General features: G+C 34.8%; 1 protein-coding gene across 1 annotated transcript; it reads right to left on the bottom strand.

Annotated features, from left to right (window-relative positions):
• Positions 1 to 16,193: 16,193 nt before the first annotated feature.
• LOC143654934 (olfactory receptor 4K14-like) lies at positions 16,194 to 17,111 on the bottom strand. The gene has a single exon (XM_077126552.1). It carries the CDS (start codon positions 17,109 to 17,111, stop codon positions 16,194 to 16,196), a length of 918 nt encoding a protein of 305 aa, XP_076982667.1.
• Between the last annotated feature and the right edge of the window lie 10,178 nt (positions 17,112 to 27,289).

Genomic DNA, 27,289 nt, shown 5'->3' with positions numbered 1-27,289 from the left:
CAAGTTATGCCTTTTTTTGTTATAATATTATTTAGACTATTTAAAAATGCTTTCTCAGATATGTCCATATTTTCTGAATTTTCTAACTTCTTTTAAACAATTTCCTAATACCTACAACTTTTTTCTAAATTTACTTTTTAACTGATAATATTTACTTTTTCATTTTTACCTGTACTACCTCAAATTTGTCTTTTTAACACAGAATGAATTTGGAATATTCATATATATATATGAATAGTTATTTCACAGAACAGGAATTTTAAATAACAGATAAACCAAGGAGGAGGAATGTATAATCTCATTTATAGAAAAATGCAGAATGAAATAACCAGGATATAATGTCTCTCACCCATCTGAAAGCAAAATATTGAAAAAGAATTAATCCTCATTACTGATGTGATATGATGAAATGAGTCCTCGTACTATAACTAATTTTACTTTTGAAATAGATTTGTTACTAGCCATTAAAATGAAAAACACCTGCTCTCTAGAAATGACTACTTGCTTGTAGTCTATTACATGGGCATGTGAATATAACAGCATATTTAAGTATATGTCTGCAAACACTGCTTTCACCCTGTTTGGGGGCTATAAAGGATTGGCGGGAGCAAAGGTAAGTGCTCACCTCTAAGAGAGTAGTAGAACACAGCTTGTTACATTTGTAATGTGGGATTTTGTATAGCATTTTTTAAAGTAAATCAGAAAATAATCTATTGACCTTGAAGAACACCCATGATATAATGTTATGTGAGAAAAATGGTTTCTAACATATACATATGCTGTTATTGCATTCCTGTGCTTGCGTGATAATAAAAATACTCTATATCAGGCTGTTCACATTGATTTTGGGGTGGCTGAATGTAGCATGAAGGAAAAGGAATGGTATGGAAAAGAAAAGTAGGGAAATAACAGAAAGAAAATGAAAAACTATTTAAGAAGTAGAAAACTGACCATGCTTATGGATAAAGAATAAAAGCACATTTTTGAAAAAAAAAAGTAAATTCTTTGATACTCATATATCATTACTTCCAATTTTTTACTGAATTCTGAAAGTTTCCTATAATGTCTTCAATAGATTATATAAATTTTGGGAAAAATGTACTTATTTCCAAAAATTTATTTTACATACTCATAATAAATAAGCTTTTATGTTATGAAATGTGAGGCACCCCAATTCATACTGGACATAATTTCTTGCCTTGATGTATTTTAACCTTTGAAGGGGAATGCATCACTAACTCAAGAGATGAAATCAAGGTACTCCATACTACATTCTATGATTATACAAGATGATGATGGTGCGATAAACAGAATGGAGAGGTTAATTAGACTGAAGACATCTGTGAAGGCCTTTTATAAAATCTGAGAGTTGATACTCACAGGGGAGTATACAAATATAATTCCAATTGATGAATTTGTTGTTTGCAGAGATGGTTTCTGCAAATAACCTTGTCATATTTTCTTTGTTATGAGAACAAAGTCAGCTTTTATAGATGTATCATAGATAATTGGAAAACAACAAAAATGTATCCACACATGTCCTTGAGCTGGTGAAATACATCTTTCTTACTATAGAGAGCAGATGTTAACAAGTGGAAAAGGAAGAGCAAATTATTTATTGTATATGTGAAATAATTCCATAATAATTTCCTCTTTTTATTCATGTTCACAAGAGCTGTAACTGGCCTCAATCCAAGGAATATTGAAGGCTTATTACATTAGAAAAAGGAAGGACAAAGGGAATGCTAGAAAGCCATGCTGACGTCATTCAAGGCCATCAGTCTGAAGGGTTAAGGTATGACCATAAGACGGGAGCTGGTCTTAGGGTTTTCTTCCCATCAGAGTGTGCTTCTCTGTTAATTTTCATATTATTCTTTCTTATGTGCACTTATGTCACATTCTCAATGTTAATATTTTATTCACATCCAATTTAAGTGTTGGACAGGTTGAGGAGTTTAAATCAAAATAATAAGTGAAGGCACAGCATCTAATATATAGCTGGCAAACAACAAACTTAGATCATTCGTATTATAATTTTGCTGAAGTCCATACAGTAGCAGTTTGGGATTTAAACTAAGGATGTTGGTACCCAAAGTTAATTCTCACAATCCTAGGGTTAATACTTAATTTAACATTGTCTTGCAAACATTTGCATCAGATCAGTTCAATGATTCTGAATATTTTTGAACTTATATATGTCAAATAATGAAAGATTTGATAATACAATTTTATTATAATTAATATGAAAATATTTATTTATTTTTTTACAGTGGTAATTGAAAAGCTTCCTTGTTATCACACTAGTACATTCAGTTGTTTTTCAGTATTGTGTTGCTCTTCGAGTAAAACTCTCCACTGTCAAAGTAAAAATACTTGTATATTTATTTAATATTTGGTCTTTCTTGGGCATAAGAATGGTTTTATGTCATGAGGCTTTTCCTCTTACTCAAAAATTGTATTCTAATCTGTACTATATTTTACCCTTTGCTATGATTCACTGCAGCACTAGTTGCTTTGACTGTGAGATATTTAACATTGTTCTGTATTTTGTTGTACCAGAGTACCATCATACAACCATTGCCAAGAGCACTTTTGCATAAAAAAGTTAAATAGTTTTCATTTCATGATATCAAAGGATTCATATTTTCATCCATGAACTTGGAAGCTTTTATACATCTGTATATTTTCTGAAATACTTTGAAGTAGAAGGAACACACTAATTGAATTAGAATATTTCCTCTCACTTTTCCCATATTTTTCACACCATAAGAACAAATTCACTTTATCTTGCCTGCTGGCATTTGTGAATCTTCAGAAAAAATGGTTTGCAAATCTTCTCTAGGGAAAGCATTTATTTCACGTTCTAGGATTTCTTTATCTGGCTCCCTGTTCTTCCCTTACTTTATGTTGCTGACTCCCTTCTCCTGGAACCTGTCTAACCCCCTCCCAGTTATTTTAATTGCTGGGCACGGTGGTGCCCTCTCCTTTGGAGCCTGTGGATGGCTAGTTTGTTTACCTTGTATTAAGACTTCATTTGTCTTATTAGGATGCTGGTGTTTTCCTGGTTTCTGACTTTGGTGCCACCCAATGGCTCTGAACACACTTCTTTCTGCTCAGATTAGTTATGACTAAGCATCACTGTCTCTCTTCTGCTCATTTGCCTTTGAATGTGTTTTAATCCTTTGACAACTCTGGTGTGACAGAAGCTAAAGGTTTTCATAGCAGTGAGGTTAGCAGTTGTATATATTACTTGTCAAAGAAGGAACTTTCCTGATTAAATAGCTTTCCTAAATTTTTGAAGCAAGGACACTGACTATACTACTGGATTATTGTAAAATCAGATAACCCTTAACTGCTTAAACCCTGACGACTAGGTTCTATACTAGATTAAAAATAACACTAGCAAAATAGAAAATAACATGCAGTAACCATGATTTTATATCTTAATTTCATTGCCAGGCTTTAATGACTCCTTAATCGGTTTCTTCACTAGGATTCCCCCTTCCTACTACCCCAAATGAGTAATTCAGATTTTACTCCTTTTTTCCTATTTTTTCCCTCAGTCCTTTGGATAAATGACCAAATCCAGACGTTCCCTGACTTGACCTAACCAGACTGTCTAAGACTCCATTTCTGTTATTTTTTGTGCAAAACAATTTACAGTGAAAGAAAGCGTACATTGAGATGGTGCTCCTCCAAATTGGACAGAAACATCTTATAGAGCTATGAATCAGATCAGACAATAAAGGAAGGCCTTGTACAGAGAAGCACAGGAAATTACAGGTAGAGCCATTGGAGTAAATATGAACCCAAGTGATCATATTTCTGAGGTTTATGCAGTTTTAAATAAGTTTAAGATATTCTGTATTATTATTTTTATTATTCTATTATTTGTCTAGCACAGACTTGTGTTTCTAGCCCTTTTTTATTCTATCCAGGCTGTTATCAACAGTTCTTACATGAGCAATTCTGACACTTAAAATTTCTCTTCTGGCTCTGTTTTTTTTTGGCTTTTCAAAAGGGGAATTTAATAAGTTGCTCATTTACAGTTCTAAGGCTGAGAAAATGTCCCAATTAAAGCAAGTCTATAGAAATGTCTAATCAAAGGCATCCAGGGAAAGATACCTTGGTTCAAGAAGGCCGATGAAGTTCAGGGTTTCTCTCTCAAGTGAGAAGGCACATGGCGAACACAGTCAGGGCTTCTCTCTCGGCTGGACAGGCATATGGTGAATACGATGTCATCTGCTAGCTTGGTCTCCTGGCTTCCTGTTTCATGAAGCTCCCCAGGAGGTGTTTTCCTTCTTCATCTCCAAAGGTCGCTGGCTGGTGGACTCTCTGCTTCATGGTGCTGCAGCATTCTCTGCTCTCTCTCTGAGTCTCTCTGAATCTCCAAAATGTTTCCTCTTTTATAGGAATTCAGAAACTAATCAAGACCCACTCAAATGGGTGGAGACATGTCATCCCCTAATCCAGTTTAACAACCATTCTTAACTAAATCACATCAACCAGGGAGATGATCTCATTACAGTTTCAAATATACAGTATTGAATAGAGATTATTCTACCCTTAAGAAATGAGATTTATATTAAAACATGGCTTTTCTTAGGGGGCATACTTCCTTTCAAACCAGCACATTCAACCCTCTGGCCCCTAAAAAAGACATGTTTTCAACATATACAAAATACATTAATTTCATAACAACATCAGAAATCCTTAAACCTATCAGTAGCAATACGATGAAGTACAAAATTAGAGACAGTATAAAATCTCATCAAGTCAGTTACAGACATGATCTGTCCTAAGGCAAAATTTTCTCCATTTACTCTAGACCTTTGAAAACTCATAGCAAGTTATTTGCTGCCAACATATAAAGGAGGAACATTCACAGGATACATAGACACATTTCCATAGGGAGGAAGGAACACAGGGGTCTCTCTTCTGGCTCTTGTTAGCATCTACTCAACATAAGGAAAAAAGTAAATATACATTCTTATTTGGAAATAAAGATGCTTAAATTTACTGAAATTAGCATGGGTTATTGAGCGTTAGAATTATTTTTTATGCTTTGAATTTAGCAGAAACCCAATTCTCCTTACAAAGGTGGAAAGGATGGTTTTGGGAGATTATCTCCCTGTTAAGAAGAAATGCATACACTCAAATCAATGAATAATTCTCTGGCTTTTAATGTTCCTTTTATTCACTTTCTAAGCCTAAGTAATATAACAGGAGACTTTCCTAACAAAGTGATTCACAGCTAATTCTTCTCTCCTTGGTTCTCCATAGTGTTTTAATGTACTTATTTGTAAATATTTTTGTCTTTCTTCAAAGACTGTGATTTTTTTAAATTTATTCATCATTGCTTTCTTAGCACCAAGCACAAAACCTGACATATAAGAAAAAGTCAAAATTTTCTCCTCATAATCATACACGTAATTATTTATTGATTTTCTACTATTAATTTCTGACATAGTATATTAAGATTGAGATGTGTCTTTTCAGTATGGACTATAACATATTTATATACCACTATTTTGTATATTATGTAACAGGAAAATACTTTGGTTTTATTATATTCCAAATGTATCTTTTCCTTACCAGTTTCAGCAGTGATAGGCAATGAGTTCTTTGATAGGCTCAAAGAACAGGAACCCTCTGATTTCATTGTGCCATAAGAAGGAGAAGGTCACACATTTATATAAATTTATATGAAATCCAATTCAGGAACTTCCTAACATAGTGTCTGTTAGTGTTAGGTAGGGTGCAATTAGTATTGGGAAATGCTGAGAATCCTTAATAAGTGATTCTAATGGGAATTCTGTCAGCTGCAGGACTGATGCCTCAAGGTTACAAGGTGTTTTGTGGCAGTTTGGTTTGTTAATACCAATGAGAATTTGGATAATACACATGAGGTTAGATTGACTAGGGTTATTGGAGAGGTTTTTAGAGCTGGTGGCTTGCTTTCTTCTCTCATCATTTATTGATTGTGGAACAACTATATTTTTGGTTATTGGCTGTACAAGAATGGAATTAAGGTTAATAAAGAGGTATATGAAGATAAAAAAGTGATGTTGAGGAGGGCCTTTAATAGTAACTTCTGATGTGATAAATGTCTCTTATATCAGTATTCCAAAGTAGCTTATCATGGTGGGTCATATTGGGAATGGGGAATATACAGGCAGTGCTATAGAGAGACAGACAAGACCTCAGAAGGGATATGAGGAAGCAGAGATAAGATTTTAGCAGGAAAGTCATGTGTGAATTTGGAGTTTAATAATAATATTGCCATTAAATGCTAAATCACTTCTGTGATGTTCCACGCAGTTATTATTTTTATTCACATGCTCATCAGTTGATTTCATATATCCTGAAGCATGCGATTTTTTAGTATCCACTATATGTCATATTCTAGGCTAATCATAGTAGATTAAAATATAAAATCACACTCCTAGCTTGCCATAAGCTTAAAATCTATTGATAAAAAGTATTCAATCTATAGAGAGTTTTTGTATACTAGATGTTGGGTTAAATTTTTAATACACATCATCTCATTAGCCCTTATAGAGAATTGATATTAAAAGTATATTATCATTATTATCATTGCTGTTTTAACCATCTTAGGATGAGGCAGTGAGGCTTAGAATTGTTCATAAATTTATTTAATGTTACAGGGAATGAACAGCCACAACCTAGATCTCTTATTTTTCTATTAGAGAAGACAATGTACTTTGTCCTCTATTCTATACTTTGACTCCAAGATCATCATATGTAATCAAGTTAAATACATGGTTGTAATTCCTATCATAAACTATTTTAAAGAAAAACTAAAGAACAAGTGACTCTCATGGCACCCTAAAAAATTTTCCTAGAATATTAGGATGCAGGAAACCTTGTTATTTCACTATTTTTCCTTTACTTGGACAAATGTCTACAAAACATTAGAGTGACAATAGCACACAAGCACACCACCACAAATGTGATCTTTTATCCACAAAAAGTAGTCTATAGAGTTCTAATAATGGTAGCAGATAATAGAAGTATAAAATCACCAGTTAGGTCTTTTATAATTCATTCTATGCCATAAATATTATTCTTGTTTGTGACATTATAGTACTTATACTAGTGAATATAACCCCTGATGAGACCCGAAAGGAGAGAGGGAAAATGTAATTGGGTGATCTGAGCATCAGATGTTTTAGTTACAAACCTTATAATCTACTCTACTGCATTTACCAGGAGGAATTTCTGGGGTTCTTTGGAATCCTAATGGAATTGTTGGAAGTAGTAGAGAATGAGGATTTACATTGTCTAAAGGAACAAGGACCAAACCTACATTGTAAAACTCTTTTTGGACATGTGCTTTTACTGCCTATCTTACATGCATTCTCATTGGACTATAATAATGCCACGGCATTGTTAACTTCACAATATGAAGCCTTTGCTGCTCCTGGTGCAAAAACAATGAATTTACATGCTCAGTCTTATTGCATATATGATTTATATTCAAATATATTCCCACAATAGCATATCTGATGTGTGAAGTTAGGTCTTATTTATACCACTTTTGTTGGCAAGTTTATTTGGGAAATTAATTTTTTATTTTACTTGTTGGTAAGACAGGGAACACTCTGTGAGGATTAAAACACATTAAGAAAGTGTTCATAACTTTGAAGGGGCCACAAGCGATGGAGATCTCCACCTATGTGATCACTGATCATTACATCAGATATAAAAAAACAGAAATATTCCCCCTCCTTATGGCACAGGAATGGGAAGATGTGATCATGTCCAGTCTATGGGATTCAAATGTGTCTCAACCTGTCTTTATTCAATTGTACAAAGAGAAGAATGGAGAGTCCAAGCAGCTTTTTTAGTGTTTCTATTTTTAAGTAAAGAATAAAACTTCATCCCTTAATTTATATAAAATGTTATTATGCATTTGTCTAAAAAATAAAAGGAATGACTTCTATTTCCTGATAAGTTGGCAGACACCATCAGAGAAATAAGCTCCTACATTGAGGCCCAATGCAGCTATGCAACAGAAATGAGAAGAAAGTGAGTGATCTGAGAAACTTGATTAAAATGTATGAAAATATCCTGCTGAAGGTAATGGTGATTCTGACTGATGTGAGAAGAAAATATTAGTTACAGGAAGAGATAAGCTTTCTAGCGTTATGTGGTAAAGCTTTAAAGGGCATTTTAATTGTGTTCTTTCTTTTTACTCCTTTCACATTATGCATATTTTAGCATTGTGGGCCTGCTGCAATAATAAAGAATGGGGAAAATCTCTATCACTCAATACAGAGGTCATGTGAGCTGATACTCCCTTGATATATTGTTGTGAAAAAAGAGCAAAGGAACGCCTATTGTAAGCTACTATTTTAACTTAAAATAAGAAAAAAGAAAGCAAAAGCATTTGCAGAATGAAACATAGAAAACAAACCACAAAGTAATGAGATTGGCTATATATAAATGGTGTTTGGAAAGAACGGGACTGGAAAGGAGTTTGAAATGATGGGTGGGAATGTTACTGCTATGGATATTTCTTTGTGTAAAGGATGATAAATCCCTCATATACATATATTCAATACATATCCAACAAAGGAGGAGGGGAATACCATTATATAAAAAATGAACACAAATATAAAGTATTTCAGTTAGATGACATAACTATAATGAAAGATCAGGTAACTTTTGATCACAGAACTTTGATATATATAACAAGAATAAAGAAAAATATTTGTAATATAAAAAATTTGAATTCTAGTTAGTTTGTTTTAGAGAGGTATGGTTTACAAACCTGAACGTAATTAAGTGTACTTTAGAACTGAGTAAACAAGAAAAATATGTCAAGAAAGGGTGCCAAGTTTCCTAATGTTGGAGAAGTGAGTTGCAGGAATGGAAAGGGAAGGCTACAGTAAAAGTGTTTTGGGATTTGAAGATAACAACTTGACTTAAAGATAACAGCATGAATGACTGGTTGTATATTTATCACATGAAATATTTATTAAATAGCTTATATATTTATAAATTTCTACACACTAATTTATGCAATTATATGTACATAAATATAAATTTATATTTATACATATAAAAACTTTTCTTCTTATCTGTCTCTATTAAGGGATCTAGAAGCAATGACACTACAGTAGTAATGAGAAAAACTAGTTCCAAAATGTTGGTGTCAGGTGCATGGATGGCTCAATGGCAGAATGCTTGCCTTCATGTGGGAGAGCTGGACTTGATCACTGGACCATGCAACCCCCCCAAAAAAAATCTTGGTGTCAACGAACATTATCCACATAAGTGCCCGCAGTTCATCTAAGGCTTATTCCAGGGCTGAGACTGGAGTGTCCTTGATGGTCTGGAACATCATTTTGTGCCATAAAGTAAGGCCATCCTCAAAGAATGCTGGAGGCTTGTCAGGCAGAGAAAACATGGGGTGAAATCCACCAACAACATGTGGCATGTGGGAGACTTTGAGCATTTTGAAACTTATGGTAATAGATTTGAAATGAAAAAAAATGGAAATCAGTCCATAGAGACATAAATCAATATATGAGTGACTATATAGTTGAGAAAGTAAAACTCTTACTTTTTACATTATACCTGAAAAATACAGAAGAAAGGATGGAATGAGAAAATAACCATTAGGAGCACATCATTATAATAATTGATTCAGGGAAGTGTCATCAATGGATGCTAAAACTGCTGGATAACATTTTAATGAGAAACACAATTATTTACATAGTTTCAAATGACCTCCCTGTAAAACACTTAAGAATTATAAAGGGAAAAAATGTAACATTTGAAGGAAGAATCTGGCAGACACCGCCTCAATCAAATTATCAAACTTAGTACTACCAGCGATGGGCAAAATCCTCATCTACCTCCTCATATTAAGGACTCATAAGGACATAACATCATTCTGATGGTATTACTGCACCAAATGAATTGCTTGACTCTAATTATGAGGAAACACAGAACAAAACTAAGTTGAAAATTGGCAGATTCTACAACTTCCATGGCCTGCACTCTGAGAAGATATCAAAGTCATGCAAGTCAAGTACAGTTTAAAGTATAATAAAGAAAAATGGTGATGAAATGCAAATTGAAATTCTGGATTGGATTTTGGACCAGTTTGTTTTTGTATCTTTTTCGAAAAAGACATTATTCTAACAGTTGGTAAAAATTTTAATAAAATATATAGATTAGATTTCATCTTCTATTGATGATAACTTCCTGATTTTGCAAATGGCACTCTTTTAGAAAACATAGAATTATTTGAGGGTAAAAGGGCATTATATCTTTAACTTAATCTCTGTCTTTCTAAAGAACATATATATGTACATTACATATATATAGGATGTAACATATATTGGTATATATATATACAAATAAGATTTTCTATGTGCATGAATTTACATATCTATGTGCATATATAAAATATTTCTATTTATGCAACAGTATTCATTATTATATATGCCCTTTATATGCATACACTGTATTATATGCCCTTTATATACATATACAGCCAATATTTTATATTAGATTTTAGCACAAAAATATAATCACCTACAAGTACCACTTTTCAAACAAGAAATACACAAGCTGAAAATGAAGGGATGACATTACAGAGAAATATTTAAAATGATGTTAGAGGAATTATTCAAATAATTAATATTTGAATGAATATAGGGAAATATCACGATCATCAGTGTGATGGCAGCATAGCAAGGATGCCAACATTATGGTGTTTGGATGACAACTATATTACATATTCATGTAATGTAAGGAAATTCAGGACACCTTTTTAGAAACTCATAGCACGGCTTACAAATGATGGATCTGATGATGGAATAGTTTTTGGGGTGAGAGTTATATATTTGTTTTACTGCAAGAGATCTGCTCCCAGCTGTCTTGTTCCAGGTTCTATTACACAAGTTAGCCAGCCTATACTTAGCCTGTATAGTGAATCTCATTTCCATTGCCTTTCACCACAAACTCCACTGTTTTTGAAAGAACACTTAGGCTTCACTTTCATCAAATGCTGTTTTAAATGAAGTCCTTTCCTTTGGGTGGCTATTATGAGCTCTCTATTTAAAGACCTGCTTCTCCTGTTAACATCATCTCTGATCCAGTGCTTTGGAGTTGGAAATGGGGAGAAATTCCCATATAGGATCTGAGCACTCAGTGGTGGGAGGTAGAGGTGTCCAGATGTGGGCTCAGCTTGTTTCACCTGGTATAGAAACACCATCCCAGAGCAGGGAGCAAGGTGATCAGAATCCCGGGCTTCTTAGCCTGCCATGCTGAAGCTAACACCTCTGCTCAGTGAGTGGAGGCTGTATGGCAAAAAGGAGCCCACACCTGTCATCCACATTTGCAGTGACTTAGCTTCAGCAGCAGGTAGCTGGAGACAGATTGGAAAAGCGGACATATTGCTCCTCCAGCAAGAAAGCACTCTGACCGGAAGCTGATCAGAGAAAGAACCCCATGTTCTTGGCTTCAATGGTCAGGAGTGGAGTTTCTGCCTTACTGAGCTGGGGGAGAGAGGAGGAAACTGCCTTAATTTAAATTTCACAACCTCTCACCTTTCTTACTAAATCTAAATAGGTTTGGATTTCTTCTTTTGCTGTTCAACTTCAGGGTCATTTTTGCATTCTTTAAATATTTGTTTCTTTGTTTTTTCTAGTTTTCAGCAGTGTCACAGGGAAGTGGGTCAGTAGAACTCCTCACACTGGCATACCAGAAGTCAAGTTATGCAAGTGGTTTCACATGATGTGTTGACACCTACTAGAAGTTCAAGTCTGCAGTTTCACCTGCCCAATTAAGAATAGCCCTGAAGAACAGTGCTGAGGAAAATTCAAGGAATGCATTTGGACTCCACTTTGGTTAGAAACATGGATGTGTTTCATAGACAATTACTAATGGCTTGGTTTTCTGGTCAGAGTACATGGAACATTTGTATATAGAACTGGCACACTGGTGATAAAGATAACTGGGAAAGAATTCTGTGGCTTTCTTAAGAGGGCACAGTTGTGAAAATCCAGTCTCCAATGCTTTTGTAGCTGCCACAGTAGTTGCTCAGTGGGTCTCTTACAAAATGACCAGAATTAGAGGTTACATGTTAGTAAATGTGCCAGTTTAAAAATATTATGGACCTCTGAAAAGCCATTTTCTAATCCTGATTCTTTCTTGTGGGGGCAGTCATTTCTTTTAATCCTGATTCAATATAGTTAGGTGGAAACTTTTGATTAAATTATATCACAGAGATGTGGCATGATAGATTGTGGGTGTAACCTTTTAATTAGACGAAATGAGACTTCACCTATTCAAGGTGGGTCTTGATAGTTTACTGGAATCCTTTAAAAGAAGAATCATTTTGGAAAAAACTGAGTCAACAGATAGCTGATGTAGATGTTTGGAGATTTAGACAGAAATAGCCTGCATGTTAAGTAAGTACTCAGGGAAATAACCAAAACCTTAAGAGAGGAAATCTCCAGCACCAGCAGTTGGTAAACTAAGAGATGAAATTCATAGTTTTCATGTCGAGCAGCTAAGTGAAGGCCCACACATGCATGGAGAGGAAACCACTGGCATCAGAAGCAGGAAGCAATGTACTGGGATCAAGGACCAGCAGATGCCAGTCACATGCCTTCCCAGATCACCCATCCTTGAGCCAGGGTATCTGTTTCTGGATGCCTTAGTTAGGACATATTTATGGCCTTAAAACTGTAAACTTGTGACTTATTAAATTCCCTTTTTAAAAGTCATTCCATTTATGGTATATTGCTTTCTGGAAGCTTACCAAACTAATATAGTAAACAACTGGAACTTTCACACAATACTGATGTGGCGATCAGTACTGAAAAAGTCCAGTAATGTTAAGACCCTGATATGACACATTTTCCCATGCTGACTGGTCAGTAATCTAGTGTCAGGTGGATTATATTGGGGCATTCCCATCATGGAGGAAGTAGAAATTGGTCCTTAGTGGAGTAAACATTTATTCCAGATACACATTTTCTTCCAAACCATAAAACTTCAGCTATACCACCATTCATGGATTTATGGAATGCCTTCTTCACAACATGGCTATGCCAAATACTGATTCTGATAAAATAACTTGTTTTACAGCAAAATAAATGCAGCAAATAGTTTGTGGCTATGGAATTCAATGATCTTATCATATACCTGATCACCCACAAAGAGCTGGCATAATATAATTATGAATGGAATGCCAAAGACTACTTTATATCTCCCTTGGGAAACAAGATCTTCATTCCCTGGATTTTGGACCAGCATAAACAACCAAAAGTGGAATAGTCCTTTCAAAACTATACTGCAAAACCTACTCACAAAATATTTGCTTCTCATCCTCACAACTTTGAGCCACACTTGTTTCCTTAGAAAGGATATTTCCACCAGATTAGGCAACAACATTTCCATTAAATTGGAAATTAAAATTATCTGCTATTTGAGGTTTCATCTAGGGAATGTGCACAACTACCAGTAATATATGTGGAGATGATTCCAGTAGAATCCAGTAGGACTTTAGGAGAATCAGCCTGACGAATATGTAAATGTTAACCTTAGAAATTATGAAAGAAAGGCACTAAAACGTTTGAGTTGAGAGCATGTACTACAAGGATGTTTTGATGGCAGGACTAATTATAAGATAATATAACCTGGTTCTTTAATTTTTATGCTCTACTAGTTTTGGAGTATCCAGTAAATTCATACAAATAATACATTCATTCAGGTTGGTCATATAATGACACACAGAGGTAAAAAGTATCCAACAGCCCGGATTTGAGAAAGGTACTTGAATCATAGAATGAGGACAAATGCAGTAGGTAACTATGTATAACCACAGGGAGGAGTAGAAGCTGTAGTCTAATCTACATACAGTCAAATAGTTTGCTATTAGTCTTTAAACACATCCACTGTAAGTGCATGCTAAAGAGGTGTTCCATTACCAATTTAAAGTACAAGATCAAACTAGATTGCAAACTATCTAATTCCAATATTTAATTTCCATATTTAGTTATGTTAATGGAGATATTCTGGTATTTCATTCTTGGCATGATCTATTATTTCACTTACTTTGTAGGAAATAAGTTTTCTTTTGCATTATACAGTGTCTTTTAATACATGCATAATCATGGAAAACAGATTGATCTCTGAATCCTATCTGTGTAAAACAAAACAAAACAAAAAACAAGTCTATGCTTCCTTTATGGAATTTAATTCACAAATTTGTATTTCACTTTCTAATTCAAATTTGGAGTAACAAGAGAAACATTTAATAATACATAAAACAATGGTAACAAACTAGGCAGTCAAGGATGATATATTAGTTTGCTAAGCTGTTGGAGTGCAATATACCAGAAAGAAATGATTTTTAAAAAGGAAATTTAATAACTTACAAGTTTACAGTTATAGTGAAGTGAAAGTATCCAGATTAAGGCAACAACAAGTGGTTACCTTTGCTCAAGAAAGGTTAATGAGGTAGGAATACTTCTGTCAGCTGGGAAGGCACATGGCTTTGGTATCTGCTGGTCCTTGTTCCAGTCTTTCTGCTTCCAAGTTTTGATGCCAGTAGTTTCCTTTATAATCATCCATGGGTCTTCACTCTGTTCCTCTGGGACACAACTCTGTGTTCTTGCTTCCTCAGTAGCTTGTGAGAAGGCACATGACAATATCTGCTGGACACTGCACATGCCTAGGCATCTTCTGTCTATATGGACACTCCAAGCATCTCCAAGTATCGCTATCTCTGAAGTAACTATTACCCAAGCATCTGCATCAGCTCTCAAGCAATGGTTTTCCAAGCATCTCTGTTGGCTCTGATCTTTCTCCAAAATGTTTCCTCTTTTAAAGGATTTCAGTAAATTATTAGAGGACCACCTTGAATGAGTGGAGTCATATCTCTATCTAATAAAGAGGGCACACCCATAATTTGGTGTGCCACATCTCAGTGGAGATATATCTAACCAAAAGCTCCTGCCCTAAAATAGGAATTAAGAGTAAAAGAAATGGCTACTTCCACAATGCTGGATCAAGATTAAAACATTGCTTTTCTAGAGTACATGATACTTTCAAACCAGCACAGATGATAACTGCATTATTTTTATTCTGCCATTTTGTTTATATCCCCAAATTAAGAGAAATAAAAACTGCACATGCACTTGTTGTATTATAATAGTTTACTTTTAATGTTTTAAGTTGAATTTCCATCCACTTAATCTATAATCTGAAAGAAAGACAATAAAGTTTATTTACAATTCAAAACTTCTAAGAACATTTTTAGTGTGCCAAAAGTCCATATTATACACTATAATTCATAAAAATTGACATAAGAATGTAGATGGGATAATTGGATTGATTCATTAAAATATATTCATTGAGGGTATATTATATATTAATCTCTGTACTACGTAGTATGATTTCAAGAATTGACCATGAGAGGCACGATTCGTTCATCAGGGAGATTGTATTTTATACAAACGGTTAATGAAAATTTAAAGCAGACTAAGACCGAATAATGAAATACCATTAGAATTTAAGTATTTTTTCTCCTATTGAGTCAGTGCAAATCAAACACAAAGCAGCCACTACTATTATTGTCTATAGTATTTACTGTTTTCATTTCTTCATCTTTTTCCTTCCTGAGTTTCACATTACTGTTTGGGTGGGAAGTTAAGTTAAGAAAAAAGTAATAATTTAGTTGCCGATTAAGGAAAAGAAAGTTGAATGAAAGTTTGGAGAGGAATGGCTAATGTAATGGAAACACTTTTGATTCCAAATGGAATTAGGAAAAGATTCAAGAGAATGATATAGGTGCTTTTCAAAAGAGAGATATGGCTTTGCTGAAAGAATTTCCAGATTTTCATTGAACATAGTTAAATGTATAGGAAGATTGACTTTATAGTTCTGTAAACTTTATAATGATCCATAAAAAAGGATCATTAGTGTTGGGATTTAAGAGGAATATTTCATGGCATTGCACTGATTGATTAATAATTGTGCAATGCCGTGAATTATATTAAGACTTTTCCTACATATGGAGATAGGCATGGCATACAGATATAAACTAAATGTCTAGATGGTTCAACCAATATCATAAGGTCATTGTACTACGAAATTAAAGTGCTCACATTAGGTCTGTGAGCATTAATGATTTCCCTTGAAATCTATGTAGTAGTTCTAAATCTCTTCATAACATTTTTTATCTCTTTATTCCTCAGGGTATAAACAGATGGATTTAAAAGAGGTGTGAGAACAGAGTAAAACACAGCAAGAAATTTGTCCACCCAAGTAATGCTGAGTGGCCACACATAAATGAAGATGCTAGGACCAAAGAAAAGAACCACCACCGTGATATGGGCAGAGCAAGTGGAGAGTGCCTTTGATGCACCAATTTTTGAGCTTTGCCAGACAGTTAGGAGAATATATGTGTACGAGATCAGTAACAAAATAAAGGAGGTCATAGCAATGACTCCAGTATCATTATTCATTAATATACCCAAAGTATAAGAGTCCATGCATGCAAGCTTAATCACCAGTGGTATGTCACAGAAGAAGCTATCTATTTCCCTAGGGCCACAGAAAGGTAGTTGCACAATCACGACCATTTGACTTATGGCATACAGGAAGCCAATTGTCCAGGTAGCCACGACCAACCCAATACATTTCTGCAAGCTCATAATGGTGGAGAAGTGCAGAGGTTTGCAGATGGCCACATACCGGTCATAGGCCATCATCACCAGTAGCACAATCTCACTTTTGCCAGCTAAATGGACAAGGAGGATCTGACACATGCAGCCTCCAAAAGAAATGGTCTTGATGTCCCTGAGAAAGTCTGTGATCATCTTAGGTGTGGTAATTGAGGAAAGCAACAAGTCTACCACAGACAGGTTAGCCAACAAGAAGTACATGGGGGAATGAAGATGGAGGTCAGTGATAATTAAGATCACAATGACAATATTTCCAAATATGATGGTTATATAAAGCATCAGAAATATTAATAAGAGTAAAACCTGCATAATCCATGAGTGACAAAGTCCCAGAAGCACAAATTCTGATATGAAAGATTGATTTCCTTTATCCATTTGTTTCAGAGAGTGCTCTAATGTAACCTAGAGAGAGATGTAGATTCTCATTTAGTGGGTTAGGATAGGATATATACTTAAAATTTTCTGCTATTTACTATGGAATTCTATTATGTATGTATTAAAGTCAAAAGTACAGTTAGAAGTCAAATCTGAGCCAAACGTGGGCAGTTTTATGTTCAAAAGTATGTTTAAATGCCTAAAATTGCCAGCCAGGTAACAGATTCAAGGGTGAATGTCGTTATACAAAAGACTTATTAAGGGAGTTCTCTCAGGAGAAAAAGTGAGGAAAGGATAATAGGAGAAAAGGAAAGGGAAAATAAGATTGTGGTGTCACCTGAAAACTTCTTTCAGTCCACTTGTCCAGGTAAAATAATCTGGATGGGACTCCAAGGACACCCAATTTCACTAAATAACTTTAACCTAGTTCATGTACTTAAGATGATGAATTAATATTGAAATTCAGAACAAACCCCTTAATTGTTTCAGTTTCTTTAGATATTGTATAACAATTCTTATGAGCGTCAGACGACCGTCTTCCATAGGGAATTGAAAAATCAAATCTTTAGATCATCTCATTAAAATGCTATATTAAGACCATAGTATAAATGCTTTGATATGATAGTTATGATTGCAAAGGCAGTTCACGAAACTTATCATTAGCTCAAATCAACAATTAAATGGAATTAATTTAGTCGCTAAATGTATTCTTTTTTTAATAATTAACAGAAAAAAAGAAATTAACCCAACATTTAGAAATCATACCATTCTACATATGCAATCAGTAATTCTTAACATCATCACATAGATGCATGATCATTGTTTCTTAGTACATTTGCATCAGTTTAGAAGAAGTAGCAACACAACCGAAAAAGATATAGAATGTTAATATAGAGAAAAAAAATAAAAGTAATAATAGTAAGAACAAAACAAAACAAAACAAAACAAAAACCTATAGCTTGGATGCAGCTTCATTCAGTGTTTTAATATGATTACTTTACAATTAGGTATTACTGTGCTGTCCATTTTTGAGTTTTTGTATCTAGTCCTGTTGCACAGTCTGTATCCCAATAGCTCCAATTACCCATTATCTTACCCTGTTTCTAACTCCTGCTGAACTCTGTTACCAATGACATATTCCAAGTTTATTCTCGAATGTCGATTCACTTCATTGGGACCATACAGTATTTGTCTTTTAGTTTTTGGCTAGACTCACTCAGCATAATGTTCTCTAGGTCCATCCATGTTATTACATGCTTCATAATTTTATCCTGTCTTAAAGCTGCATAATATTCCATCGTATGCATATACCACAGTTTGTTTAGCCACTCGTCTGTTGATGGACATTTTGGCTGTATCCATCTCTTTGCAATTGTAAATAAGCTGCTATAAACATTGGTGTGTAAATGTCTGTATGAGTTTTTGCCCTTAATTCCTTTGAGTAGATTCCCAGCAATGGTATTGCTGGGTCGTATGGCAATTCTATATTCAGCTTTTTGAGGAACCGCCAAACTGCCTTCCACAGTGGTTGCACCATTTGACATTCCCACCAACAGTGGATAAGTGTGCCTCTTTCACCGCATCCTCTCCAGCACTTGTCATTTTCTGTTTTGTTGATAATGGCCATTCTGGTGGGTGTGAGATGATATCTCATTGTGGTTTTGATTTGCATTTCTCTAATGGCCAGGGACATTGAGCATCTCTTCATGTGCCTCTTGGCCATTTGTATTTCCTCTTCTGAGAGGTGTCTGTTCAAGTCTTTTTCCCATTTTGTAATTGGGTTGGCTGTCTTTTTGTTGTTGAGTTGAACAATCTCTTCATAAATTCTGGATACTAGACTTTTATCTGATATGTCGTTTCCAAATATTGTTTCCCATTGGGTAGGCTGTCTTTCTACTTTCTTGATGAAGTTCTTTGATGCACAAAAGTGTTTAATTTTGAGGAGTTCCCATTTATTTATTTCCTTCTTCAGTGCTCTTACTTTAGGTTTAAGGTCCATAAAACTGCCTCCAATTGTAAGATTCATAAGATATCTCCCTACATTTTCCTCTAACTATTTTATGGTCTTAGACCTAATGTTTAGATCTTTGATCCATTTTGAGTTAACTTTTGTGTAGGGTGTGAGATATGGGTCTTCTTTCATTCTTTTGCATATGGATATCCAGTTCTCAAGGCAGCATTTATTGAAGAGACTGTTCTGTCCCAGGTGAGTTGGCTTGACTGCCTTATCAAAGATCAAATGTCCATAGATGAGAGGGTCTATATCTGAGCACTCTATTCGATTCCATTGGTCGATATATCTATCTTTATGCCAATACCATACTGTTTTGACCACTGTGGCTTCACAATATGCCTTAAAGTCAGGCAGTGCAAGACCTCCAGCTTCGTTTTTTTTCCTCAAGATGTTTTTAGCAATTCGAGGCACCCGACCCTTACAGATAAATTTGCTTATTGGTTTTTCTATTTCTGAAAAATATATTGTTGGGATTTTGATTGGTATTGCATTGAATCTGTAGATCAATTTAGGTAGGATTGACATCTTAACTATATTTAGTCTTCCAATTCATGAACATGGTATGCCCTTCCATCTATTTAGGTCTTCTGTGATTTCTTTTAGCAGTTTTTTGTAGTTTTCTTTATATAGGTTTTTTGTCTCTTTAGTTAAATTTATTCCTAGGTATTTTATTATTTTAGTTGCAATTGTTAATGGGATTCGTTTCTTGATTTCCCCCTCCACTTGTTCATTGCTAGTGTATAGAAACACTACAGATTTTTGAATGTTGATCTTGTAACCTGCTACTTTGCTGTACTCATTTATTAGCTCTAGTAGTTTTGTTGTGGATTTTTCTGGGTTTTTGACATATAGTATCATATCGTCTGCAAACAGTGATAGTTTTACTTCTTCCTTTCCAATTTTGATGCCTTGTATTTCTTTTTCTTGTCTAATTGCTCTGGCTAGAACCTCCAACACAATGTTGAATAATAGTGGTGATAGTGGACATCCTTGTCTTGTTCCTGATCTTAGGGGGAAAGTTTTCAATTTTTCCCCATTGAGGATGATATTAGCTGTGGGTTTTTCATATATTCCCTCTATCATTTTAAGGAAGTTCCCTTGTATTCCTATCTTTTGAAGTGTTTTCAACAGGAAAGGATGTTGACTCTTGTCAAATGCCTTCTCTGCATCTATTGAGATGACCATGTGATTTTTCTGCTTTGATTTGTTGATATGGTGTATTAAATTAATTGATTTTCTTATATTGAACCATCCTTGCATACCTGGGATGAATCCTACTTGGTCATGATGTATAATTCTTTTAATGTGTTGTTGGATACGATTTGCTAGAATTTTATTGAGGATTTTCGCATCTATATTCGTTAGAGAGATTGGCCTGCAGTTTTCTTTTTTTGTAATATCTTTGCCTGGTTTTGGTATGAGGGTGATGTTGGCTTCATAGAATGAATTAGGTAGTTTTTCCTCCACTTGGATTTTTTTAAAGAATTTGAGGAGAGTTGGTACTAATTCTTTCTGGAATGTTTGATAGAATTCAGTTGTTAAGCCGTTTGGTCCTGGACTTTTCTTTTTAGGAAGGTTTTGAATGACTATTTCAATTTCTTTACTTGTGATTGGTTTGTTGAGGTCATCTATGTCTTCTTGAGTCAAAGTTGGTTGTTCATGTCTTTCCAGGAATCCGTCCATTTCATCTAAATTGTTGTATTTATTAGCATAAAGTTGTTCATAGTATCCTGTTATTACCTACTTTATTTCTGTGAGGTCAGTAGTTATGTCTCCTCTTCCATTTCTGATCTTATTTATTTGCATCCTCTCTCTTCTTCTTTTTGTCAATCTTGCTAAGACCCCATCAATCATATTGATTTTCTCATAAAACCGATTTCTGGCCTTATTGATTTTCTCTATTGTTTTCATGCTTTCAATTTCATTTATTTCTGCTCTAGTCTTTGTTATTTCTTTCCTTTTGCTTAGTTTGGGATTAGTTTGCAGTTCTTTCTCCAGTTCTTCCAAGTGGACAGTTAATTCCTGCATTTTTGCCTTTTCTTCTTTTCTGATATAGGCATTTAGGGCAGTAAATTTCCCTCTTAGCACTGCCTTTTCTGCATCCCATAAGTTTTGATAAGTTGTGTTTTCATTTTTCTTTGCCTCGAGGTATTTGCTAATTTCTCTAGTGATTTCTTCTTTGACCCACTTGTTGTTTAGGAGTGTGTTGTTGAGCCTCCACGTATTTGTGAATTTTCTGGCACTCCACCTATTATTGATTTCCAACTTCATTCTTTTATGATCCGAGAAAGTGTCGTGTATGATTTCAATCTTTTTAAATTTGTTAAGACTTGCTTTGTGACCCAGCATATGGTCTATCTTTGAGAATGATCCATCAGCACTTGAGAAAAGGTTGTATCCTGCTGTTGTGGGATGTAATGTCCTATAAATGTCTGTTAAGTCTAGCTCATTTATAGTAATATACAGATTCTCTATTTCTTTATTGATCCTCTGTCTAGATGTTCTGTCCATTGATGAGAGTGGTGAATTGAAGTCTCCAACTATTATGGTATATATGTCTATTTCCCTTTTCAGTGTTTGCAGTGTATTCCTCACGTATTTTGGGGCATTCTGGTTTGGTGCATAAATATTTATGATTGTTATGTCTTCTTGTTTAATTGTTCCTTTTATTAGTATATAGTGTCCTTCTTTGTCTCTTTTAACTGTTTTACATTTGAAGTCTAATTTGTTGGATATTAGTATAGCCACTCCTGCTCTTTTCTGGTTGTTATTTGCATGAAATATCTTTTCCCAACCTTTCACTTTCAACCTATGTTTATCTTTGGGTCTAAGATGTGTTTCCTGTAGACAGCATATAGAAGGATCCTGTTTTTTGATCCATTCTGCCAGTCTATGTCTTTTGATTGGGGAATTCAGTCCATTAACATTTAGTGTTATTACTGTTTGGATAATATTTTCCTCTAACATTTTGCCTTTTTTATTATATATATCATATCTGATTTTCCTTCTTTCTACACTCTTCTCCATACCTCTCTCTTCTGTCTTTTTGTATCTGACTCTAGTGCTCCCTTTAGTATTTCTTGCAGAGCTGGTCTCTTGGTCACAAATTCTCTCAGTGACTTTTTGTCTGAGAATGTTTTAATTTCTCCCTCATTTTTGAAGGACAATTTTGCTGGATATTGGAGTCTTGGTTGGCAGTTTTTCTCTTTTAGTAATTTAAATATATCATCCCACTGTCTTCTAGCTTCCATGGTTTCTGCCGAGAAATTTACACATAGCCTTATTTGGTTTCCCTTGTATGTGATGGATTGTTTTTCTCTTGCTGCTTTCAAGATCCTCTCTTTCTCTTTGACCTCTGACATTCTAACTAGTAAGTGTCTTGGAGAACGCCTATTTGGGTCTAATCTCTTTGGGGTGTGCTGTACTTCTTGGATCTGTAATTTTAGGTCTTTCATAAGAGTTGGGAATTTTCAGTGATAATTTCTTCCATTAGTTTTTCTCCTCCTTTTCCCTTCTCTTCCCCTTCTGGGACACCCACAACACGTATATTAGTGTGGTTCATATTGTCCTTGCATTCCCTGATACCCTGTTCAAATTTTTCCATTCTTTTCCTGATAGTTTCTGTTTCTTTTTGGAATTCAGATGTTCCATCCTCTAAATCACTAATTCTATCTTCTGTCTCTTTAAATCTATCATTGTAGGTATCCATTGTTTTTTCCATCTTTTCTACTTTATCCTTCACTTCCATAAGTTCTATGATTTGTTTTTTCAGTTTTTCTGTTTCTTCTTTTTGTTCAGCCCATGTCTTCTTCATGTCCTCCCTGAATTTATCGATTTCATTTTTGAAGAGGTTTTCCATTTCTGTTTGTATATTCAGCATTACTTGTCTCAGCTCTTGTATCTCATTTGAACTATTGGTTTGTTCCTTTGAATGGGCCATATTCTCAATCTTCTGAGCATGGACCGTTATCTTCTGCTGCTGGCATCTGGGCATTTAGTCAGATTTCCCTGGGTGTCGGACCCAACAAGGTTGTAAGATTTTTCTGTGAAATCTCTGGGTTCTGTTTTTCTTATCCTGCCCAGTAGGTGGCGCTCATGGCACACGTTTGTCTCATGTGTTTGGAAGTGATCCCCCCGGTCACCAATCTCTGCAGCCTGGGGATTTCTGATCCAATTCTCTCCATTGGTTCGTGGGGCCGCGCGTGGTGGGGGCATCAGCCGCCGCGGTTTGAGGGGACCCTGTGGCTGATCGCCGGCTGCAGTGGGCCTGGGGAATTCGCCACTGGACCAGGAAGTTGCCCGTGGGGGAGGGCCACTGTGGCTTGGGTAGCCTTCTGATCCAAGACTCATAGCCGGACCAGGAAGCCCCCCGCAAAAGAGGGGCATCAGCCACCTCGGCTTGGGAAACTTGCCTCTCTGAGACTCTCAGCTGGCCTGGGAAGGAGGGAGGGAGGAACTCCGGCCGCCACAGCTGCTGCTGCTCAGGAAATCGCGTGCCGCTCTGGGATCTCACCGCAGCCGAGTCTCGCAGTCAGACTAGCCAGTCCTGACTGGGGTACCCTGTGTGTCGATTCCCTGTTGTGGCCCGGGAGCTGTTCTGCACTGTTTCAGTTCACCTAGTAGTTGCTTTGGAGGAGTAACTAAGATGCACATACCTTACTAAGCCGCCATCTTCACATAACTAAATGTATTCTTAAATTATTCAAAAGAATTGTTAGAAAGAGATGATTATAGTTGTCAACCTAGACAAACCAAATTTATCAGCATCTTGTCATGAGAAGCTGAGATATTCCTATGGCTTGAAATACTGCAATTTTCTGACAAAATTATACAAAGAAAAAATAATTAAAAAAAGGAAAGTTACAGACATAAGCAATATATGCCTCTGACTGTTAGTGATGAGTGAATTTTGTAATTAAAGCTTCAGCAGTCACTGATTAACCTATACAAATAATAATGATTTTATCACTAGGTAAATTGAGAATTCTTCTCAAACTTGTGATTTGAAAATATATTGCTTGTTCCCCTTCACTATTTAAATTTTCTCCACCTTGGCTGTTTCATTTCTTTTATATATCATGTTCCTTATATTTAGACATCTCAAGGGTGGTGCCAAGAAGAAGGGACAATGAAAGCCATTACTTCACTAAGAGCACTATTTTCCCCTTTCATTACAGTGAAACTCAGAAGTATACATTGAGGATAGGGATAAAAAGGTTTTCTTAAAGAAAGTAGGTAAAACATATATTTTCTTTGGGAAAGCAGGCATGCATTTATAGTCTCACAATTCACAAATAAATATATCCTCCATAGTAGGTGTGATTAATTGATTTTTAAAGACAATTCCTGGTGTTATACATGATTACCATCAACAGAGTTATGTTCTCTGAGAACATGAGCAATTTGACCTTTATCTTGCAGCTTAAATTCTTACCATCACAAACCTTACAAAGGTAACCTTTTAGTAACTTTTCTGTTTGTTTTGGATTAAGTGACATAGAAGATAACTAATAGCAAAGACCAAATTTCAACTGTCTGTTAGAGAGGAATTTTCTAAAAGATTAATATATTATATTTCTAGACAACAGTTTACCCAAAAAAGAAATCATACAGCTTTTAAAATTGTTAATATATCACAGAATTGATGACTAACTATATTATTCTATCAATATTTGCCTGATATTTAGGAAATGAATAGAAAGCCATGGACTTTTTAATTAATCAAACTGGTCTGAAATATCACTGTATTATTGATTCATAATGTGACCATGAGACAATCTATTTTTGGTTTCCTTTCATTTGTAAAAATGGGAAAATTCAATCTAAAGCCTTTTTGTAAGTAAGCACTTACAAATGTTATTTCTTTTTGTTGTTGCCATTCATTTAAGTGAATTTTAATTAAATTTTTTAATAAAATTTATTGGCAATGAACACTAAGTAGATGATGAGCTACCTTCTGTATCCAAATATTTGTAGCTGTCTAAATGCTGTCTTAATTCTGTATTTTTATCTCTATCATTTTACAAGAGTGGGACCATTTAATCAAGGAGGACTGGAAGCTGCTAATAATAAGTAACCTCAATGAAATTTGATACCCCAAAGCATACCCAAGAGCACCTCCGAAGCAATGCATTACATTGGTGTGCAAACTATTACTAAACAGGCTACAGAGATTCAAGTCCTATGAATTTTCTTCTATAAAGTTCAGAAGCTAAAGAAGCCATTCTTAAATACCAGCATAAAAGCTATGTATGATACATGTTCATAGGAATATATATTTAAATTATCTTAAAGATGAGAATCAAAGAGAACATGAGAAGACTTACTAAACAAATTTTCTCTAAATCAGATTCTTAGAATGTGTGCCTTTGATGACATCATGTTTAGCAAGTGACAATACCTGTGGAAGAGTTTTCCTTCAGCCTGATGTATAAATTCACTACAGAAATAGCCCCTTGGGTGAAACTTTCTTATTGCATGATTTGGACAGAACAAGAACCAACAAAATAATTTACCTTGAAATTCTCTTGGGGACTTCTTTGTTAAGAGTGATGACAACTTCTGCCTGCTCTGGAAATCAGAACAGGGAGAAAGGACAAAATTATGGAAATTTTGAAATTATTTTTCATTTGACCCATAATGCTATGAGAAATCTTCTGTTATCTTTAAGCGGATCTATATAATCATATTAAACTAAGGAATTTTATTTGCAAGAGAAATCATTCCTTGACTAGCTATGAATATGAGCATCAATAATTTTTTCTAGAAAATTGTCCAGTTTGTCTATGTTGTCTGATTACTTAGCATATAGTTGCTCATAATATCATCTCATTATCCCTTTTATTTCTGTGAGGACAGTAGTTATTGTCTCTCTACCATCTCTGAAATTATTTATTTGTTTCCTCTCTTTTTTTGTCAACTTAACTAAATGGCCAATGATTTTGTTGATTTTCTAAAACAACCCACTTCTGGTTTTGTTGATTCTCTCTATTATTTTCATGTTCTCAATTTCATTTAATTCTGCTCTAATCTTCATTATTTCTTTCCTTTTGTTTTTGTTGGGGTTACTTTGTTGTTTTTTTCTCTAGTTCCTCCAGGTGAACAGTTGATTCATTGAGGTTATTTTTTGCATGCTGTATGGCAGGGGTCACATTTCATTCTTTTTCCTTTATCCAATTTCTGCAACACCATTTGTTGAATTGTCATTTGTTTGTTTGCTCGTTTGTTTTGGGGAAGTGCATGAACCAGGAATCAAACCCTGTCTCCCACATGACAGGCAAGGATCCTACCACTGAACTACCCTTGCACACCTGATTCCTTGATTTTTACTTCTTTGTTTTAATATAGGCATTTGGAGCAATAAATTTCCTTTTCAGCACTTACTTTGCTGACTTCCTTATGTTTTGATATGTTGTTTTCATTTTCATTTTCCTCTAGATATTTGCTGATATCTCTTGTCATTTCTTCCTTGATTCACTGCTTATTTAAGAGTATGCTGTTTAGTCACCATTTATTTGTTAATTTTCCAGGTTCCCACTTGTTATTGATTTCCAACTTCATTCTATTCTGACTCAAAAAATATTTTTTTATTATTTCAATCTTTTTAAATTTATTGAGACTTGCCTTGTGACTCAACGTGTGTTCAGTCCTAGAGAATGATCCATGGACACTTGAGAAAAATGTGTATTCTGCTATTGTAGGGTGTAATGTCCTTTAAATATTTGTTAAGTTTAGCTCATTTATCATATTATCCAAAATCTGTTTCCTTATTGATCTATTGTCTTTATATTCTATCCATAGATTGAGATATTGAAGTCTGTAACTATTATTGTACAAGTGTTTACTCCTCCCTTCAGTGTTGTCAGCATGCACCTTGTATATTTTTGGGTGTTATGCCTTGGTGCATAAATATTTGTGATTGTTTTGTCATCTTGATGATTGTTCCTTTTATTAATACATAGGGTCCTTATTTGCCTCTTTTAAATCTTTTACATTTGAAGTCTAATTTGTCAGATATTAGTTTAGATCCCTTTTTCTTTTCTGGTTGTGTTTTATGCAGCATAGTTTTTCCCACTTTTACTTTCAATCTGTTTTTGTACTTGGGTCTAAAGTGAGTATCTTGTAGAAAACATATCTTGTTTTTTAACCCATTCTGCCAGTTTAT

The sequence above is a fragment of the Tamandua tetradactyla genome, chromosome 14 (assembly GCF_023851605.1).
Source record: "Tamandua tetradactyla isolate mTamTet1 chromosome 14, mTamTet1.pri, whole genome shotgun sequence".
In the NCBI taxonomy this organism is placed as follows: domain Eukaryota; kingdom Metazoa; phylum Chordata; class Mammalia; order Pilosa; family Myrmecophagidae; genus Tamandua; species Tamandua tetradactyla.
Note: the sequence above shows the minus strand (reverse complement) of the source record. Positions and strands in the feature narration are given on the sequence as shown.

Bases quoted from the DNA above. Each gene is read 5' to 3' on its own strand.
- LOC143654934 (XM_077126552.1), bottom strand. From the start codon at position 17,111: ATGGATAAAGGAAATCAATCTTTCATATCAGAATTTGTGCTTCTGGGA.